At 42.0% G+C, this 21,550-nt stretch overlaps 1 protein-coding gene across 1 annotated transcript in view; it reads left to right on the forward strand.

The window, feature by feature from the left end:
* The window catches only part of ANTXR1 (ANTXR cell adhesion molecule 1), a 110,976-nt gene continuing 89,426 nt past the window's right edge, over positions 1 to 21,550 (forward strand). Inside the window, exons 1-8 of the mRNA XM_009510948.2 lie at positions 1 to 491; positions 9,547 to 9,618; positions 10,312 to 10,383; positions 12,934 to 13,015; positions 14,233 to 14,266; positions 16,133 to 16,212; positions 17,950 to 18,018; positions 20,113 to 20,193. Coding sequence (XP_009509243.2) covers positions 340 to 491; positions 9,547 to 9,618; positions 10,312 to 10,383; positions 12,934 to 13,015; positions 14,233 to 14,266; positions 16,133 to 16,212; positions 17,950 to 18,018; positions 20,113 to 20,193 — 642 coding nt within the window. The 5' untranslated portion in view covers positions 1 to 339. The remainder of the gene's footprint in view (positions 492 to 9,546; positions 9,619 to 10,311; positions 10,384 to 12,933; positions 13,016 to 14,232; positions 14,267 to 16,132; positions 16,213 to 17,949; positions 18,019 to 20,112; positions 20,194 to 21,550) is intronic.

Consider the following 21,550-nt stretch of genomic DNA (forward strand, 5'->3'; position numbering starts at 1 on the left):
AGCAAGATTTGTTAGGAGGCTGCTCCTTCTCTTGTAAAACAATGGTGCTGCTTTCAGAGAGCTGCAAGTGAGACTGAGGGTCAAGTCCCTTTAAAAAAAAAAAAAGTGAAATACAGTATTGTGCATCTTGAAATCTGAAACCAAGAAACAGAAGTGCAAGGGAAACAAGGGGAAAGTCTTGCAATTCTCGAGGACAGCTGTTTCAAGTGGAGTTTTAAGGAATAAAAAAAATTATATATATACATATTTAAAGGTCATTGAATGGCTTTTGTGGAGAAACCTGTGAAATAAAGGAGCCTTGGAAGAAGAGATTTCTTTTTCTCCTCCGCTCTGGATATAATGGCCATTGCAAAGGAAAGCATCTTAAGATTTGGCTTCAAATGGCTCTTCCTAGCAACTTTCATGCTAGCCTGTGATGGACAAGGTGGAAAGAGAGAGAACGGTGGTCCTGCCTGTTACGGAGGATTTGATTTGTATTTCATTCTAGACAAGTAAGTCAGTTCTACTCTGTTCTTTTTCAAAGAAATCTTTAGGCATGAACTGGAATGGCATATGCTGATACCGAGGAGGTTTTCTTTGGAATTTAGTTTTGTAGAAGTCACTGTGTCCCCAAGGGACCTGCAAAACTCCTTACTACTCTGGCTTTATTTATTTATTGTAACTTCTTTGATAGGTCTAGTATATAATCCCATTGTGCTCTAGATCAAATAGGTATAAATTTTGCTGTGGCTGATATAGAAAGTTTATTGTGTACTTGACCCTGTAGTTTCTTAAAACAGTGGCTGGGAGAAGGGCAGCACCCTGGTCACCTCTGATTTCCCTATGAGCCGTGAAGGTTGAGGCACTCATGAAAACAGGGGCTGGAGAGTTATTATTGCAGGCATTAATTCTGTAGCTGAAACGTGGAGGAAAACTCGCCTGCCTGGAGGTGTGCTTCTGCACCGCTTGCTCCTTAGCTCTGAAGATTCTGGAGCAGCAACTTGCAGGTAAAGACCGGGCTCTGAGAGGTGGCTACTCGCTTTGAAAGGGTCTGATTTTGGCCATTGTGATGGAAAACAGCTAGAGTGCCTTATTTAAAGAAAGCTTTATTTTCTCTATGCTGAGTCACATTTTCTTTGTTTCCTGTTAATCAAATGCATATTTTGACTGCTTAACTGTTTATACTGAAGATAACCTTCTACCTCAGTTTTTCACCACCAGTTGTGATAGTGTCACCTTCTTGGCACCGGTAAGTTTGCCTCTTTACAGGCCTTCAGGTTGTAGATGGAGCAATGTGGAATAGATGTGTGCTGAGCTTTGGAAAGCTTCATGATGAAACAATATAACGATTTACAAAAAAAGCATAAAAAAAAAGTAACTAGCTAAAGTGATTCTCCTAATTTCCTTGATTAAGAATAGTTATTTTGAACCAAAGATTTGGAAATACTGGAGAATATGCATGCCAGAGCCATGGTGCTGACATTATTAACCATAAATTTCAGAGACAGGAAAGTATTTGTAAGTTGCCAAAAGTGCTCGCAGATGAAGCTTTCTGACTGACCCTCCTGAGTGTTTTGCAGTAGCTCCCACATTCCAGTAGTATAAATGACTTGGAATTACATAACACTTTATTACAAAACACTGGGTAAAATGTAAGCCTGAGACACTGGGTATTTTAGTGTGCCAGTTGTCCTAATGCTCCAGGGGAAAGATTTTTATTGTTTTTATTTTATTCAGTGGAAAGATCAACCTGTCCAATACATTTTATTGCTTAGGCTGTTTAGTCATTAGGTGGGATGCTTTTATTGCTACATACAAAAAAAAACCCCAAACCCAGAGCGTGATTTGTACTGCAGACAGCTTTTGCAAACTGCATTTCCCTGAAAGTCGAAGCAGAATTCAAGGTTTTCTCAAATGTGATGGATGCGCGGTGTTATACCTTGGAGCTAATGTAATTTTAACAACCACTTATTTCAAGTTCTGTGCTGTCCTCTTACTAAAAGGCACGGCTTTCTAGGCTTGCTCAAGGGATTATGAATTTGGGTGGAAATATGAAGCTCGGCACAAACTTTAAAGTAGGCGGGCTTACCTCAGTGTATCCAGGTATCCAACAAACAATCCTGCTTTGACAGTTGCAGGATCCCTATTTCTGGGATTTTTCTGGTGTGGAAACGATCAGGGTCTGATGTAAAAATGTCCTTGGTCTCCTGTAGAATTTGGAGGAGAGTTATGGTATTTAAGCTACTAGTGTGTACAATATGCTGCGGGCCCGATCGTTTAGCCTTTGAGGAGGCTGATGGGAGACTTACTGTGGTGGAGTAGGTTCTCTTTAAAACTTTCCTTCATTCCTCAGATGCTAAGCTGAAGTTCTAAAAAACATGAGTCTTATTTAGCCTGGGTTTTCTGCCTTCTAATTCTTTAGAGAATGTTTTCAAAAATGCTGCTGAAGTCCTGAATACGGAGAGAGGTGACTCCTATAGAGGTCTTCAGGCAAACTATTAAATGATAATAATAGACTCATTGTTTTCTTTGAAATAGCTCTAGAAATGTTTAAAAGTTACTGAAATTGAAGATGGACACTGAAACACCAGAGATTTTGAATTCTGAAAGATGAAATGTTAATTTCAGTGGTGGAAGGAAGCCATTAAAATATTAAGCAACCTACTTTCTGGGATCAAAGGAGTAACGTAAAAACAACAAACATAGCCCTGGAAGTCACCAGTGCTAGAGCCCTCTACTGACCCTTTTGCCTCAGTGCCTGGTTGGATTTAGTGACTGCTTAAGTCCGTTTAGCACCCTCATATGTGTGTGCTGCCCGTTGGATGTGTTCCAGCTGCTGTGCTGTACGTAGTCCCTGTCACAGCTCTGGCTCTTGAAGCAGGTTTCTAGCCACAAGAAGCCTTTCAAAATGAACACATAAACCCCCTGGGAAAGAGCATGTGTTACAGGCAGTTCTCATGAAGCGACGCTCTAGGTCTCTGCAACGTTCTTCTTAGGAGGCTCCTGCAAACTTGCTGTGTCAGCACTTCAAGGGAAACCAGGTTTCCTCTGGCTGTCTGCAGACAGCCAGAGACATGACTCCCTGAAGATGGCACGCTCAGAGGACCTGAAGCAAACCTCCCATTTCTCATTGTCATGAAGGACAGGAAAATCCCGTATTCAGCCATTCGGAAACAATCATATCATGCTATGGCTTGATGCGTCTGTCACAAACAGAACAAAAGCTTGAGTGACACCAGGTATGCTTGCTGGGTTACAATAGTATCCTTAATCTTTGTGCGTGCACTTGCATGTGTTTTATCACTTCCCAGAGTTCTCACATAGCTTAGGTAGCAATGGAGAAGGCCTCTCATGCCGTGACCGCTGGACCTCAGGCAGGCAGAGTTATATTCCCAAAGTGATGCAAAGACACCCCAGAGGTCTGCAGTTTGAGCTGGGCAAATTCTTTGCCAAGTAAAACTGAAGTTGTCGCGCTGTTGGTGCAGTGGTCCAACTTTGGAGGAAACTAGGGTTTGCCAGATCTCTTGAGAATCCTTGCTTGACATGCAGCAAACCTAAAGGGACAAAAATAGCTTTACACATGCAAACACCTAACTTGGAATTCTGAGCTGCTGAAGGAATTGTAAGGTAGTTGAAAGGTGGAAAGGGCTACAACTCAAGCTGTGCGCTAGAGTACAGTTGTATGCTATTTGCTATTTAGGTTATGTGCAGGATCTAGTCATGCGGGGCGCTGAGCAACTCAAAGTGGAGGTTACACCAAGGGAAGACCTCCTTATTTTGGCAGAATTGTTGAGAGAGCTGGTCTTAGATAGCATGTCCTTTTGCGTTACCATGGTGCTGAGGGGTTTCGTGGATTGAGGCTCCCACAGACTGAATGGTAGCAAAACATATGGCAGAAGATGGTGCCAAAGAATTTATTGCCTGAATATGAGATAAGATATAGAGCCTTCATTAAGAAGGAAGAATGAGGAAGCAGTGAGATGTTGATAAACATAAAGCAAACATTTGTTTTTGCTGATGTTGTCCAGTTATTCTAAAAATATCATCCCTGTGACTAATTAATGAAGACTGTGACCCACACTCTGACTGACACGGTATCTAGTGCTGTAATGTGTAAACACCCACACAGGCACAGTTGGAACGTTAGGTAGAGGAGGGTCCCAAGATTAATTTATTTGCAGGTAGGGAGGAAGGAATAACAATGAGCATGTCTTCTCAGTACTCTTTTGCTGTATCCTCTCTATGTCAACGGTCTTATTTCCTATGCCCTTGCCTGTTGTGTGCAAACAGTAGGCATTTTATACCCATGTGCAGAAAACATGCAAGGAACTGTACATGTCTGAAAGAAAACTTGGCTCTAAAATGTCCTTGGGAAAATGAAACAAGTAATCCAAGCTGTTTCCTGTGACCCCTTCGCTATTCAGCCAGACAGCTGATCTATTTTTAACCAGTTGCATTGAAGTGAAACTCCTGCTCCAAAGAAGCTAGTAGTTGTTTCTTTGAATCTAGCTTTAGCTGCTGTAGTTACCGTGACTTAAGCAGGACTACGTCCAGATTTACACTCAGGGTGTGGAAGAATGTAGGGGCAGGCAGATACCTGCACCGCCAGGCAGTGAGACTGACCTGTGTGAACTGCTTCCAGTAGTGGTGTCTCTTCCCCTGAGAAACATGAGCCCTTCAACAGAGCAAACCACAGGACCCTTACAGGGCTGAATAATATTCTAGCTGCTCGAATCTGAAGAAATAGAAGCCTTTAGTAGGTCATGGTAAAATTGAGTGTCTGCAGAAATAGGTTCAAAAGAATCTCTGATCTTCATTGACCTGGTCAGTTCCTTGATTGTTTTTCTGGAATTACAGGCCTGAATCCAGAGCAGCGTGTGCATTTGGTTTGGGTGGCAGGGGGCTGCAAGTATACAGAGGCATAGTTTTTCTTTGGTTGAGCATGAGGGTTGGGGGATGCTAGCATGCAGTGTGGAGGAATTGGCGCATTCTTGTGTCTTTTTCTTGTTGCCCGAAGGAATGCAATTCACTTCTAAGCCTGCTGTAGGCAAGCAATTGCAATGAGCTAAGTTAATAATATGTGAAATCCTTGCCCATCAAGACCTGTGTACATGTTTGGAGATAGTGGTGATCTAAGGTTAACTGTTCCTTGTTAAAAGGTGGGTGGGAGCTGCCTTACATCCAGGATTAAGTGTGTTCCTGCAGCACTCTGCACTTTATCTACTGCTTGATGTAAATTCAGTCCATGATTTCTTCCTTGTTAGGTGGTTTTTTACATACCCCCTGCCAATCAGGAAGAGAAGAATGTTCTTTTGGGGCTTAGAGGCTTATCCTGGTCTGAACTGGACCTCTATAGACAATCTCAAATGTTTTTACAGTATCTCTGGTGAGCTGTGGAAGTCTCATGGGAAGTGTAGCACAAGATATTAGTGTTTCCTCGAAGAACTGCATCACCTCTCTAACATGTTTGTGTTATGTAGTGTTTTCAGAATTGCTCCTGGAAAGACAAAGGACACTTTTTTACTCATTTGTATTATTTTTAAAGAGCTCAGTAAAAAGATGCTGCAAAACTTCTTGGGTCAATGCCACCTCTGAGAGCTACAAGACTTCTTGAAGTTGTTCCAAAACTGTGGAAGTTTGAGGAGAATTTGGATCAACATCAGTCTCTGCATCAGGTGTCTTTAAGTTCTTCTGTCAGCTGCAGTGCACATGTGAAGTCTGTGTATAAGAATTTGTGGGCTGTAATCTGTTTTCTCATAGTTTGTGAATTAAATAAAGCTATGGCTATTCTGAGAAGGTGCAATGACAGAAATGGAAATAAGGAGTCTGAACAGTACAAGGAAGTCAAATTGTAAGGAGGTTTGAGTTGCTGCTGCTTTGGGTTACAGTGCATCTTGCCCCAGTGAGTAGGAGAAAAGCAACTGCTGGAGGGCAGGGTTTCGCCAGAGCGTGGCTCTCTGTGCCTGGAACCACTGGACAACTGATCCTCTCTCACCCTCGGATTTAGTTTAGATGTACAAAATTCCAGCGCAGCTGACCACAGAATGTATCATTCTCTTGTTAAAGGCATAATGGTTTACTTAGTCTTAATTTCCATTTATTGGGCTTTTCTCCAGCAAGAGAATTTGGCATCCTCAGGATGAGCCTTTTCTTAAATTGCAGGTTTATAGCATCAACCATTCAGCTGCAGAGTGTTAGCTCACTGATCATCTTGTTTCTCTTCAGGAATATGAAGAGGTTACGATTTTAAATTTGGCTTTTATTGTCTTACAGTTAGGCTTTAGAAATAGTCATCCTACTAAGAGTTCCTGCCCTGCCTCAGCTTACAAGTGACAAGTGTCTTTTACTGTAGAGCTTCTGACTAACACAGTTGAAAGCTGTAAGCTAATGCTGATTTTATAAACCTTCTGTTGACCTCAGAAGGGTTAGTTTTATTGGTTTTGTCCATTTTATGCCAAGTGAAGACTGTAACAAGTCTGAAGTGTGTTTCAGAAGTATTTATGTATATTTTATGTATTAGAGGCGTGCTTTTTTCTAAATGCAGATCTGGGCACTGATAGCCACTGAAACCTGGGCTTGACTAGATGGAGGAATTAACTGCAAGTAGACTGCAAGCTGTCTAGCTACAGATGGAAAACTTTCTGTGCTAGAGGGACCAACATATGGTCAGCAAAAGTGTGAGCCTTTATTTTGGGACCCTTTTATAGCTTGCTCTGGTAGAGACAAAGAATGAATGGCTTGTAGACTGTTCCAGTTGTCCCACTTCAGTGCCTTTGGAACTGAAAGCAAAAACTGTCTGTCTTTTGTAGGATGAAGTGGGTTTGTTTTTGTGATTGTAGCAATGGTAAGAAGTTTCCTTAAAATAGACATTTAACATTCTGCTGCTCTTGAACTTCAGGTTGTTCCTCTTGTGTGTTAATAGATATGTGGGAAGGTTTCACGGAAAAAGAGCTGTAACTTCAGATGCTTGGAGTTTTGCTCCAGAGGGCATAAAGATGGGACTGTTGGTGGGAGAACAGAGTGAGGATGATGAAGCGGGGGCAGTGCAGCAGATATGTGTGTGAAGAAGCACTGCTTACCTGAAAAAAAAGCTCAAACAATTTAAAACCAGTGAAACAACAGTTGAAAGGCAAACACTTAAACAGGATGTGCTATTGACCTGCACATCACCGAACTGAGCTATTGGTTTTTAACCTTTATTCTGGTAAATGCTTTCTTCAAAAAATGCATGATTTCTCAGAGCCATGGAAAATGACAGGAGTTTTAGATGACGACCTACATACCTTTTGTGCTCTGTGGCCGGATCTCATTCCCAGCTGCCTGGCTGCAGTAGTCATTTTAAGTGATGATCAGCTTTTGTTCAGAGGCTTATAATGAAGGAGAGGAAGAAACTATACTTTTAAAGGCTAACGCAGCTTCTAGGGCAGTGTCCTGTTGTAAGTGGGGACTAGCTAGAGCTTCTGTGTTGGCGGAGGCTGAGGGCTGTTTTCCCTTAACATGAAGTGTAGTATAGTTGTCTTACCTGATGGCTTGGAGAAGGTTAGTTAGGCTGTACTTGTGAAAGGGTCTTAACTCCACGTGTCTGCTACCAGATGGTTCAGGAGACGGGAAACTTAAACAAGGTGCACTTTTATTGAGAGGTGGATATTTGGTCTAAAGCAGCATATGTTTCACTGAAGGACGTAGTATTTGTTTGATGGTTAACAAAGCCTTGGCTTCATCTGTCTTCTGGAGACTGATGTAACCATTGCTATAAAGTCAAGTGTTTCTTTTATGCCTCACCATAAAAAGACAATAAATATTTATTTTCCAGGCCAGTTCTCAGAAATGATTTGGACTATTTGGCATTGACAGGACTGGAGTGCGTCTCACATTCCAGGTCTCAGAGTTATTCCATCCATCTGAGAGGAATTTGCACCTGGGGCTGAGCTTTGTGTGTCTCTGTTCTATCAGTTTGTACTTTGGATGCAGTGTGGGTTAAGTTTCTCATTTGAGATCAAGTCCTGATGTGCCTTGCCCTTCATCTGTTTTAAGACACCAAATTTCCCACTGTCTGTGTGGCTTAATTAGCTTATCAAGACCCTTGTTATTGGTGTTTCTTTGGTCCTCTCTGATACACAGTTGCGTGGAGGACAAGCAATGATTTCAAGTCCTGGTCTGGTGAAAGGGAAGAGAGCCAAGAAGTAGTCTAGCACTGTTAGCATTTGCTTACGATCAAGTCTCCTCTGCAATCTGTCCCTTACAACCATGGACAAACCAGGGGTGCCTGTAAGGTTATCTTTAAAGAGGCACATTTGGCATCAGGTCCTTTGTGCAAAGAGAGACAGAGCATTTGCTGTTTTTCCAGATGGCTCATGTGCTCTTGTACCTGTGCAAGGGTCCTCACTGCATGGCATCTGCTGTCGCCTTTGGGTATATTAGGGTCATACAGAGAAAGAATGTCTTAAGGTATCATGGAGCAAGTGGGTAAGGCCAAGGATTTTACTGAATGGCTGTAAATGAAAACCAGGTGCGGGAAGAATAGGGAAGGAAATTTGTATGACCTGCACAATGTGGTTTGAATGCTCGTCATGCTGCTAGGAAGTGAAGTAATGCTATTTGCAGCCAGGCTGGGGCTGGCTGCTCCAGGTGTGCAGTACTTGAGTGGATCTATTCAGAGCTATTCACTTGCGTTCTCGGATCTAAGGTAGAACAGAGTCAGGTCAGATGCCCTTTCTTTCTGTGAAGAGAAAAAACATCTTTTCTTCCTCAGCCCGCAGATCAATGAAGTTTCTATTAAAGCTGGAATGGTTATTTCCCCTATAAATATTTTTAATTGTAGTCAACAAATTAAATAAGGATGACACATCACATTTATTTTCCAACTCTAGGAAGGACTTTTTTTCCCAATATTAATATTCCACTATTCATAGAATGTTCATGCCAGAAGGGGCATTTAGTGCTGAAAGATTCTGATTAGCCTATTTTTTTGCCTGATCCTTACAACATAAATAAGAATAGCCTGATCCTGTTATAGTCTATGGTTTATTTTCCTGAGGAGCAAAATTAGTTTGTTTTGCTTTTAACTGAGGTGTGAAAGAATTAGCCAGAACAGTTGAGCTGTGGACCTAGAGTGTTTTACATTTCATAATCTCTAGCACAGTGGAGATGCTAGAGAAGTTTAATAATCCACATTTTATTCTCAAAGTACACTTGAGCTAAAAGCTCTGCATAATGGTATGGCAAGTGAGTTGGTGGAATTAATCTAAAATAGTTTGCAGACAGGTCTTCACTCACGCAAGGTTTATTTGTTTAAGGCTGTGCTAAAGGTCTAGCGTAACTGCCATATGTTATTGCCAAGCGTAGCCTCAAACACTTGCATGGAGCGTAAATTATTCTTGCTTTTCAAAGTTAAGTAGGAAATGTCACTTATGGTTTAATATCTCTTTAAAGGAAGAATATGAACAGTGAGCGTTAAACAAAATAAAACCAAATGACTAGCTGAGCAATGAGTAACGAAACGTTAGGCTGGAGAAACTACAACAGCAGCAATTAAACTCATATCTCCTGTAATAATTGTTTCCCTAGATCAGGAAGTGTCCTGCACCATTGGAATGAAATATATCATTTTGTGGAACACTTGGCCCGCAAGTTCATAAGGTAAGAAGCGCTGCTTTGCAGGTGACTGAATGAGGAGGTGGGTGTGTGCCGGCAGCTAGGAGATGTGCTCCCAGCCGCAGTCAAGTAACACCTGATGCTTTCTACCAGGGGACTACTTAATGCTTTTCTCAGATCATCCCATTGACTGCTTTTCCCCAGGCTTCTGTCATGCAGGAAATAGGAGTAGATAAGTTAACCGTTCCCTTTTTCCCTGCCCGACTTCCATGGATCAAATCGTATTTTTGTGGGTATGAAATCCTCTGTTTCTGAGATGGCTGGCTGCTGCCTGAGGTACAGACGTTTGGGTCTGCAGGGAGAGGCCTGAGGCTGTAGCTTTCAGGCACTGAACGCCTTGAGACTGGATGAAAATCGCCCCAGGCCAGTGGGTGGGATGTGGTATGATAAACACAACTAACCTTCCTTCATCTCCATGGTGATACCAGGATGCACTTAAGCCTTTCTTGCTTTAGCAATGTTAAGGTCATGATGCAAGCACTACTTACATCTTTTAGAGGGATTCCTCGTGGTTTGCCTTCACTAGGGAGGCCCAGGGCAAAACACCTTTTGCTGCTTATTCCTGTCTTTCATCCTGTTGAGTTATAATCCAGACAGCAGTCAGTGCATTTGGTGTTACACACACAGTAAGCTCTGGTCTGGACCGCCAGAATAACTTTTTTTTCTCTTCTTCTCCAGCCCTCAGCTGAGGATGTCCTTCATTGTTTTTTCAACTAGAGGGACAATTCTAATGAGGTTAACAGAAGACAGGTAAGAAGAGATTTAAAGGTGCACAGCAGCTTTTGTGTCCTTGTCGTAGCTTCCTTCACCTTCCTTGCTCAGTGATTTGCAGTCCACTGTGAGCAGTGTTGTGACGCCTTTGTGCTTCTCAGTTTAATTGTTTGAATCACCCGCCCATTTTCACATATGATGCTCATTCTGCTAGAATGCATTAAGGCCTCTAAGGCAGAGGTTGCTTTTTCACTTTTAACTTCTAAATGTCTTTTTGTCAACAATTAGGGTTTTAACTCAAACTGCTTTTATCGAAGGAGTCTGCCTTCCACAGATTTTCAGGCTTTTGTCAGAGAACAAGAGCCTTATTGCCTTTAAAACATCCTTAGGGAGTTTCTTCTGTGAACAAAGAGTTGAAACTCCCTTCCCATAAAAACAAACTTGAAAGCCATAGCTGATACTCATAGTCTTGAGGTAGAGGTGAACATGATTTCTTCAGAGGGCTGAAGGTATGTTATAGGCAAACCGTGTTTAGGATGGATTGCAAGGGTGTATTTTTGGGGGCAATGAAGGTTTGACTGCCATGTTTCTGAAGCATATTATTGTCGTCCCCTTGTAGATCCCCAAGTTAGTCCCAGTAAAATCTATGGGACAGACTTTTTTTATTTTAAACTCTCTTCAAGGAGAGCTGGATCTCTTAATCACTCTTGCTTCCTCTGTTAACTTCATTGCCACGTGGAGCAAAAATATATGTAACGCATGTGAAGACTGTATAAGTCAGCATGTGTTTTACATATTGGATGTCTATGAAATTGCATACCAGAGCAGCTGCTATAGAGGAGCGGATAGAAAACTGGCCACTTTCCTAAAGAGCAGTCCACATACATACCAACCTTGAAAAATGTCATTAAACCCAGCCAGCCTAAGCACCTCCTGCCACTTTCTGCAACAATATGTATAAACAGAATGAACCACATCTAATGTGGCGCCAGAGGACAACCTGTTCCCTGCCCCTTTCTGTCTCCCACCCTGTGAGCACACCCTGTTGCAAAGATCTTTAGTCAGTTAAGGCTCTAAACAATGAGACTTAAGTGTTTCCCATGTGGAAATGTATTTCATATTTATCCAGCTGTCCTAGAAATGTTGACTGGGAACAGGATATTGATTTGGTATTCGACTAAAAGCCAGGTGACTGGAGAGCTGCTGGTTTTTATTGGAGGAATGGCAAACAAGGTGTGGGCTTCATGCTGGTCCCTTAGTTAACACTGGCCTTTCTTAACAGGGAAGCTGGAGTAGTGGCAAAACTTCTTCTACTGTGCCCATGCTTCCATGTGGGGTATCAGTATCTGAACGTGAAGATTGAGGGTGCTTAGCATCCCTTTTGGAAAAACTGTGTGCATCTGATCGGACTGGATTCACATATTTTAAAGACCTTTGCTGTGTATTTTAAAATTCCAGTGTTCGCTTTTGAAAAATAGTTCTGATCACAAGATTTTGATATTCAGCTTTGGCTTGGTATGTGCATGGGTAGCTGAATGGAGGAAGTATGTGCCCCTAGCCCGCCTGTGATATACAGCTCAGTGTCTAACTAGTCCGGGATATCGCAGGCACAGAATGGGTTCTTGAATGTTTGATAATCCAACCTATTGCGAAAACAGATACTCTTTTCTTCCTGTGGGAGCTACAGCTCTGTAGACTGGCTAATGTTAATGCACTGCTGCAGTCAGCCTCATGAATGTGAGACAGAGTATGCGATGATCACACAAACTGGATTTTCTGAAGTAGTTAAAATGTGCAGGGACACAACTGACTTCTGGCATTCGGTCTTGCAGTGTCAGTGTGGTCCTGCATGCAGTGACTGAATCGGTTTCCCATGGAGATTGTATAGTTCGCCACTATAGATACACCACACACATTGTAGGGTTTTATCTTGATATTTAAGACGTCTGGCCTGTACTCGGCTTCCAGAATTTGGTGTCTGCAGCTCAGGGGAACAACAAATGGGTGCCCACCCCATTTAGCCGGCAGTTGATCTGTCACTGTGCCTGGGATTTCTAAAAAAAACTAGCAGATACCCTGAATCATGAGCTATTGGGAAAGGCTTTAATCTTCAAGTCAGTTTGAACAGGAACTGAAGGCATAATGTCCAGATAAAGTGGAGTTGCCAGGATGGTTTGAAATTGTGTCATTTTTTTGTGGATGTTTGATTACAGTGGTATAGTCAAGTCAGCAAGCATAAGTTAGGAAAGTGAGCCAGGTGCAAGTCAGCTGCTCTGCTTCTGCATCAGAAGTTTCACCAGGGTTACACAGGGAATATTTGTTTAGAAAGAAATGTATGGATAGCGACTTAGGAAATGCTGCTTTTGTGGTGCTTTCCCCAGGCTGTGGGAACACTGGGAACACATCTGCTCTATTTTCCACATCCTCAGAAAGCTATCTCCCCAGACGCTACCTTAGCCTATATAAACATTGCGTAATCTCTTTTTTTCCCCCACTCTGTGTCTGGTTCTGCCGTGCATGTCTTCACCTGGATATCAACTCCTGAGAAATCTGATCATGGATCTAACAATCCATCTGCATTCATTTCAGGGAGCAGATACGCCAGGGACTGGAAGAGCTGCAGAAAGTCCTTCCTGGAGGTGACACATACATGCACGAAGGATTTGAAAGGGTAACTAGATGCATGTTATCGTGCCTCTAAACTGTGTCTGGGTGCTCTTTGGGAAATGTTAAACAAAGGAATCTGGTTAATAATTCTCTGGTAGGGAAGTGGGGCAGTTTCCCTTTTATGCAATAGGTACACTGAAGCACACATGTTTGCTGTTGGAGCTGGTACAAGGGGGCTGCAAACCCTGCTACTTGTCTGTCTTTTTGCCTTCAGCTTTTATGGGGGGAGCTGCCTTTTCAGTTTAGGATTTCAGCTTAGACAGAAGGCTTTAGCATTGCAATCCCACATGAAACCATGTTCACAAAGAGTGGAAAGCTGTCTGGAGTCCTGCATGGGTGCTAGAGTAGGCTTGTTAGAGTTGAGCGGGGGCTGAGGCCATGGCTTTAACTTGTACTCATTGGTAGACAAATAATGCCACGTAGAAGTTATTGCCTTCTCTGATCTTCTTCTGTATATTTTACTCAGGAGTTTCTCTAAACCTGAACTCCTGAGCCCCCTCCAACTTTTCTACTACACATACATTTTGGAGGATTGTGGAACTGCCTGCCTCTTGAAAAGGCGTGCGAACACACAACAAAAATTCAGGCGACCTGACAGAGATGCTGGCTCTTAACTGGGAGTCCAAACCCAAATCCCAGCGTTTGGTGACTTCTGAAGCTTTGCAGAAGTCCAAAAAACTGAATTTAAAATCAGAACAGAAATTAAATTCATAAACCAAATATGTTCGGGGCGGCCTGCTTTTTAATTTGGAAGTGATGGGCACTGAAGTGTTTGCCCTTCTACCTCGCTGAGTATGCTTGTTCATAGATCAAGTGGGAGACAGGAGCATAAGAATATCTCTCTGAAGTTGGTTTATTTGCAGAGTAGTTGATCTAGAGGCACTGGGGAATATTTATCAATGGACCTAGGGTGTTTCTCAGGGAGGAAGGTGAATGTGATTTTCAGATAACAGAATAGTGGGAGACTACATTGTTGATGGCCAATGGCTTTAGGGTTGGTTTGACTGAGTTATGCTTTTGATAAGACCTTGAAGTAGCACAATCGAAACCTTAGGCAAGAAGCTTGTTCCATGAAGCGAGTATCTCTGAAAGCAGAGGTTATGAGCAGACTACACACACATCATCCTCACTGCCATCTTCTCTTTCTTTCTGGTGCATGTGTAGATGCCCACAAAGTATTATTATTCATTTATTGCTAATAATCTTCTGATTTAATTTCAGGCAAGTGAACAGATTTACTATGAAAATGTTCACGGTGAGAGACTTTCTTGATCCATTCAATGTTTTTTTTTTCTCTTTCTTTTTGACTGATAACTTTAATAGATTTGCAATGCAGCTTCACTGTGGGAAAGGTGGGGGGTGGCTCCTAGCCTTACACGAATGCAGTGCTATTCAGGGTGGTTGTTCCTGCAAAGGAAAAAGAAGAGGTGGAGCTTTAAGGGTCCAGAGCTGGAATGAACGTGTTTCAGGCCAAAAGTGAGGAGCCAGGCTGACTGAAGGTGCCTACTCTTAGCAAGACTGTCTAGTACCTTATCTCATTCTTTTTGCTTGAGGACTCGGGTAACCATTTCTTCTTTCTTCTGAAACATGTGGAGATGCTGTTAGGTAAAAGTTTTTTCAATAAGCAATTATTAAATCCAGTAGTAAGTGCAGACAATTCTAAAAATATTTGTATTTTCCTGCCTTGTAATTAATGTAACAACTTTCTGCACTGCAAAGCCTGAAGTAGAAATATAGACATTGCTTCTTGGAAACCAACAGATAGGTGAGCAGATGTTTGAGTATAAAGCCAGTCCTAATGGTTTTGCAGGGCCACTCACGAATAAAATGAAGTAGTGACTATGTACGCACAGCTTTGGGACTCATCTGTTAAATATGACTGCAGCAGAATGGAATAGCTAGAACAATTCAATTTGGGATTGATAATGCTTTTATGTGCTGGTGTGTACATGTTACATGTAAACAGGTTGCCACCGTATGCAAGAAGCAGTGGAAAACCAGGTCCTCAAGTCTGAGTGTTGGCCTGTGTGTTTTGTCTTTATTAGTTCTGCGTGTTTGTCCTTGCTCCGCTAAAGAAGTGTTTATATCACCTGCAGTAGGTCCTAAGGCTCCTGCACTAGTCAATGGAGGGAGAAATGACCTCTGGAGGTCATTTGGGCTCCTAAGTTTGTACAAGAAGTGCTTGCTTTTCTCCATTTCCTACAGAAAAAGCCTAGGCATTTGGGCGTAGGCACATCTGCCACATGAATGGCCCTGCCTGTTGCTTATTGTTTGTCAACCACTCAACTTTCTTGTTGCGTCATTACGACATTATTTAATTGAAGATTTCTAAATGGCATCAAGAAATTTACATATCGGATGTCTGTTCTGCAGTAATTGAAGTAGATGCTTGTTTGGATTTTTGTCTCTTCAGCCACAGCTTGTTAAAGGCACAGCTACCAGTAATGGCAGGAAAATACCCAAAACAGTTGAAGACATTTAAAGGTTGATAATTTACACATCTGGGCATATTTAGCCTTTATTTTTCTGTAACAGTGTTTGTACAAGATGTACCTAGAGAGCTCCTTCGCACCTGTTTGTCAGAAATATGAATTAATTCAATTTGGCCACTCCTGAAAACTAGCACAAACTTATAAAACCCAAGCTATAATCAATACACAGGGAAGACTGCAAGGTTTATCTATATTGCTGAAATACATTGTATAGGAAGGTTGAAGATTTTCGGCCATTTTCCTATCATGTCTGTTTAAACCCCAGCTGAGCTTTTTATCATAAGCTGAAAAAATCTCTGGATTGCTTGAATTGACAGCATTAATATTTCCTAAATACCAGAAGCATTTTGGTTTTTTGATGGCTGCAGTCTAATCTACTGGTCTGCAATATTGAAATGGTTATGAGGGGCTGTCAGTTAAAAGTCATTGGCACGTGCCTGAGTGGAAAAAGTGCAGAGAAATTAATGTTTTCTGAAAACTGGTTGGCTGAAGGGAGTTAAGGACATGGGCTTGACGTCCACTGTTTCTGGTCCTTTAAGCGTGCTAACAGGTTGCTAGCAGGATGTTTTCTAGGCTAGTGCAACAAGTATAACTCAAAAGCAAGGGACTAAAGAAGTTTCTGTCTTTAGGTTACAGAACTGCAAGTGTCATCATTGCGTTGACAGATGGAGAACTACATGAAGACCTATTTTTCTACTCTGAGAGGGAGGTAAGTGTCTTACACATTTTAGCCAGGGAGACAGTGAAATGTCTGCTTGCTGCTTTGAAGGCAAAAGGCAGGGAAAACCTTTTTCCCTAGTGACAAAACTTCACTTTGGTGCTCTTTAGGTGTGAATCTTAAGGATAAACATTAACAGCAGCAATGCTTCTGACTCATCAAAACTGAGACTGCTCTTGGGAAAGGAGGGGGCTTTAAACTTCCAGTTAAAAAAAACCTGGAGGAAGGAATAGTCCACAGCTGAAAAGTTTCACTATTTGCTGGATTATTCTGGGAAATACCTGAATCTTCTTTGATTCTTCTTTCACAAAAAGTGAAGACCACAGAAAGAGGATGACTGTTGTTGCTATAATCTGTCGCATCAGAAAGTCTTTCAGATGATCAAATCCGAAATTTCCACAAATGTTTCCAAGATTCAAGCATGTATTCTTGATGCCCTTATTAAATTAGCATATTATGCAAAATGTTAGATAAAGAGTAGGTTGAGCACTTGAAAGCTTTGCTGTATAATGTTCCTACCGATGTCCTTTTGATAGTCGCCTCTAATGAGATGAACCAATTTTCACTTGTCAGTCAAATTAAGATGACCTAAACTTGGAAGATGGTATTGTTACGTGAATTTGCTATGGACAGGATTTTTCCCCTCAATCTCTCCAAAGTGCAGCATTAAGTCCAACAACAACAAAAAGAATGGCTTTGTAGAACAAAACCAATATTGCTACAGCACAAACAAAGGTCATGAATCTAGAGTTCCCCCCCTTACTGTTCTCCTTTTCTTCCTTCTGAAATCAAAAATCCACAAGAAAAACAACTTTGTTTTCAGAGGTGAATGAACAAGCTGGGAGGTCAGAAGTGCTATATTTGTGTTGGTTTGGGGAGGAACAGTCTGAGCTAGTAGAACAGAGACCTGACCTCAGCTCTTACACTGCGAGGTGCTTCAGTTCTTCTGCTTTAAGTTTCCTGGTGTAAAACTGGAATGGTGCTTTTCTTGTAAGGCATTTTGCTATCTCACAGTTTGAACTACTACCGTCTTCTGATATAATCTGACTTGCTACCATCTTTTCTAGGAATGAGTTTTCAGTCAGGTGTTCCTGTTCTAATGAAATATGATTAAATTAGTTAATTCATACTTACGCTGACAAAAGCATTTAGCACAGTGGCTTTTTGAATAGTAAATGCAACTTCATCTGCATGTCAGTCAGTGAAATAGCCTGGAAAAATCAAAGCTGTGGATGTACTCCCTTTACTTTGAGATGCTGTGGTAACAGCGGGAGTGATACAGTTTTGTAGCAGATGGAATTAAATGTCTCTTTGCCCATGGATATCATGAGTCCAGGCACAGATGTCTGAAATAGAAAATATCAAAACATTTTAGGTTACTATTATACCAGGAAATGTCCTAAATGGTGAAAAGAAAAAGGATCTAGTCTGTCTTACATCTGTTGGACAGTCAAATGTTAGGAAGCTGGAGAAGCAAGGAAGGTGAGATAATTAGGTATAAAAAGCCCTACCAAATACCTTGGGGTTTGCTTTACTAAACAAATAGCTACTCTAGTGGCAGATAAAACTTGTTTCTGCAGAATCAAGTAAGAAAGCTTTTAAAGCTCTTTTTTGACAAGCCCCCATTGCTCATTTTATAAAGAAAGATTAAATTTATAATTAAGACCTTTCGGAAACCTGGATTCCATCACATATGCATCCATGTCATCCTGCCTTTCCTTGTTTCAGGCTAATCGGTCACGTGACCTGGGAGCAACAGTATATTGTGTTGGTGTGAAAGACTTCAATGAGACCCAGGTAAATGAAGCACTCGTGTTTACTGTGGTCCTTGGCAAAGGTGCATGGTGAACACAAGCACACACTGCTGAATCGCTTTGTCAAGACTTCTCAAGGTCTTCCTTGGGGTCTCCTCAAGGGAGGTCTTCCTCCCCTTCTGTTGACTGTTTGACAGTCTCAGGTGTCTTGGTCTGAGTGTTGGGTTTAAGCCACTTTCTGTCTTAATCTTCATATGTGGAAAACTGTCCCTCTGCCTGCATGCCACAATGACTCTTGCTAATGGTGGAGAAAAGCAGAGGAAAAGACACAAGAACAGCAGCAAATCAGTCTGGCTTAAGCTGTAGACAGAAGGAGGCTGTGGGGCTTCCCCCCTGCTAAAACTGAGGTATTGCCATGTAACACTTGAGTTTCAGTCCAGCTTTTGTTTCACGGGAAAACTATGCTGTAAAAAACAAACAGCTTCATTAGTGACACTAATATTTTACAGTGTTTTCCCATTTGATAGTCTGACTTCTGAATCTGTCATATCAATGTTGGTATGCCCATGAATTACATTTCACGCCAAGTGTAACAGTATTTTTCTAACATGACCGAAACACTTGTACAGCCCCTAAGTGGAGAGCTGAAATACTTATTGACTAGAGCTTTTCCAGGTTTTCAGCTTTCTATCAAAGACACTGATTCAAAATGGAATCAAAACAAACTTGGTTTAAAACAATGTCCTTTGAATCAAAACCAGAGACTAGTGTAACCCAGAGTAAGACATAGAAGAAACAAAAAGGGGATAAAAATGGCAAGAGACTAGATCTTAAGTAGCAGACCACAAAGACAACTGCTACTTGAAGTCATTGAGATGCTGAAGAAATTAACTGGAATTAGATGACTGTGTCTGAAGACCCAGAATGCACTAGGAGGACGACTATGGGGGATGACTTGAGGAAACTCTAAACAGCCTGGTTTACAGAAGCTGCTGTATCTTGGCTGACAAGCAGCAAGCAGCTTTACTACCCTTCTTGGAGCAGGCAGAGGAAGGTTGCCTGGAGTGTTTCTCTGGATGCAGACCAGGAGGTTGGCAGTTGGGTGTTTTGCTTGAGAAGTGGGAATTCTGAGTGACATGAGCTGGAAAGGTGGAGCCAGTGGGGTTTAGGGAGGAATGTGTGGCTAGTCCGCTGCCTCCAATTTGCAATGCTACAGGAAACGCCAAAGAGGCCTGCTGGGTTGATGTTCCCTCTGCCATGGGAGAGAATTACTATAACAAACGTTGGCCTTGCAGCAGTAAAACTTGATTCTGTTCCAGCAGATGCATGGAGAGCTCATTACTTCTGAATTGGGCTTATATTTTTGCCTTAACCCTTAGCATGCTATTGACAAGTGAACCTGCATGTAGCTTTTTACAGGTGATGTCCTGGTTCCCCTTATCTTACCACCACCTCATGAATGGCCCTCTTCCTTGTCATGCAGGCTTCCAAATGCTCTTCTGCTCTCTTTTTCCTCCACTCAGAAAATGTCTCCTGTTAGCTGCCTGCTTTCTTCTTCTGGGCTCTCTAATAGTTGAGCGTAGGACAAATAGTCAAATCTCTGTCCTGACAGCAAAGGTGATTCAGGCCTGTATCTCCAGATGATGTACGATTTGCATTGGTCTTCTCTACATGTGAAAATACTGAATAATTTTGCTTTGTTCCCTGGTTTAAATGATGTATGTGCTGAAGTGTTTTGCTGTATTAGTGGCCTGTCATGTTGATGCTGTGGCCTATTTTGGTCGGGGAGTTACTGTGCTGGCTGACTTACAGTCATGTGGGAGACAGTTTTTTGCAATAAAGATCATTAGGCTCTGGGCATCAGTGAAAGCCAAGTTCTGTCTTGTCTTCAAAGTTAAGAGAAGCCTTTTCTGATGCCTGATATAGAGCTTTCTAAAATCAGTCATGCTAAAAAGATAAACTTTTCAGTGTTTGACAAACTATAATGCGCTAGCAATCCATGCAGAGTACTTGGAGTATTTGTTGTTTTTTTTTTTACTTGCAAGTGGATGAGTCTGGAGAAGTCTTAATTTGCTGCCTGTGGCTAATCTATCTCATTCTTTGCATTTCTGTTTTATTTATTTTACCACTCTGTCAGCTGGCTAGAATTGCCGACAGCAAAGATCATGTCTTTCCAGTGAATGACGGTTTTGAAGCCCTTCAGGGGATCATAGACTCTGTAAGTATTTTTAATCATGTGTTTGCATGTTAGTTTGTGTTAGCTTGCACAGTTGAAGATTTCCTGTGTTCACAAGGGCCTGCTGACTGCTAATAAATCACTTAAATATTTGGTCTAAAGAGACTGATCTTTGTTTGTACTAATATTGCTACTTCAAGTGGAGTTTGTCAGCAGGTCACAATTCAGGAAGGTTTGAGCCCAAATATTATCTTTGTATGTCTCCCCCCTTGATGGGAAGTAATCGATTGCATGGACGAGGCACATGGTGACAGTTTATAAAATGGCTGCCACAGACTGGGACAGCAGAGATGTGTTGGAGCACGTTCTGTATGTGGTTTTAGGGCACTCTTTGATCTCCATCTTGCTGCTTGATTGTCATCCTTTGGCATCCTTTCTGTCCTGATGGACATGCTGCACTGCTTACCTGTTTAGAATAGGGGAAGGGATCCTACTATGGGCTATTTCTCACCCCCCAGGAATAGGATTCCTGGTTCAGATTGATCAATTCCTGGCATTTCCCCTAGGGTTGGGTGCAGCATCTAAGAGCTGGCCCACTCCTGAGTGGCAGGGGTAAGAGCTAGCAGTTCAGCTGACAAAGGAAGGGGCACAGATTGATTCATTTCCCATGGCTTGTGTACAAATGCAAATGGCTCCATGGTCTTTACTGGCAAATAAGGATGCCTCATGAGGCATCCCGATTTCTAGCTCTAAAACTTGGAGCAGCCTAACACTGTGTCACCTAGGACCAGTGCTTCCCTTGACTGAGCAGGGAAGGCAATAAATGAGAGGATGCGTGTGCCATTTTCATTATAAGTGTAAAATGTGCCAAGTGTTCACTAGGAAACGGTATGTTTTCAGGTAGCTTTCAGTATTTTTATGTTCCTTTTGCTCAGTTGTATCCCATAACTGTTCTAATTAGATTGCTTCCCATGGCTACAAAGAAGGATGGGAAATCCTTTTAAGGACACGTGTTTTGTTCATTTTGGTATAGGCATTTTAGTTGATAAAACACAGATGAAATAGGCAACTTGAAGCTAGGGAGGGTAGGTTCACCAGAGGGGTCTCAGATTTCTGTGTTTATGGTGGTTACGCACCATTCTGACCATGTAGTACCAAGCAAAACTGTTCCCTCCGTGCAGGCTCAATTTTCCCTAGTGCTCTCAGATGTAGAGGGAATACAATCTCTTGCTTATTGGTTTTCCTGGCACTGTCCAAGTGTGGGGCTCCTGCCTCAATTCTCTTGGACAGTCAGGTGTTGCGTGTCATATAAAAAGCAACAAAACAACAAAAAACCCCCTAGTTTTCTTCCCAGCCCTGCATTCCCTTTGCAGCTGTTTTTAATGAATTCCAGCAGCAG

The sequence above is a fragment of the Phalacrocorax carbo genome, chromosome 24, assembly GCF_963921805.1.
Source record: "Phalacrocorax carbo chromosome 24, bPhaCar2.1, whole genome shotgun sequence".
NCBI classification, from domain to species: Eukaryota; Metazoa; Chordata; class Aves; order Suliformes; family Phalacrocoracidae; genus Phalacrocorax; species Phalacrocorax carbo.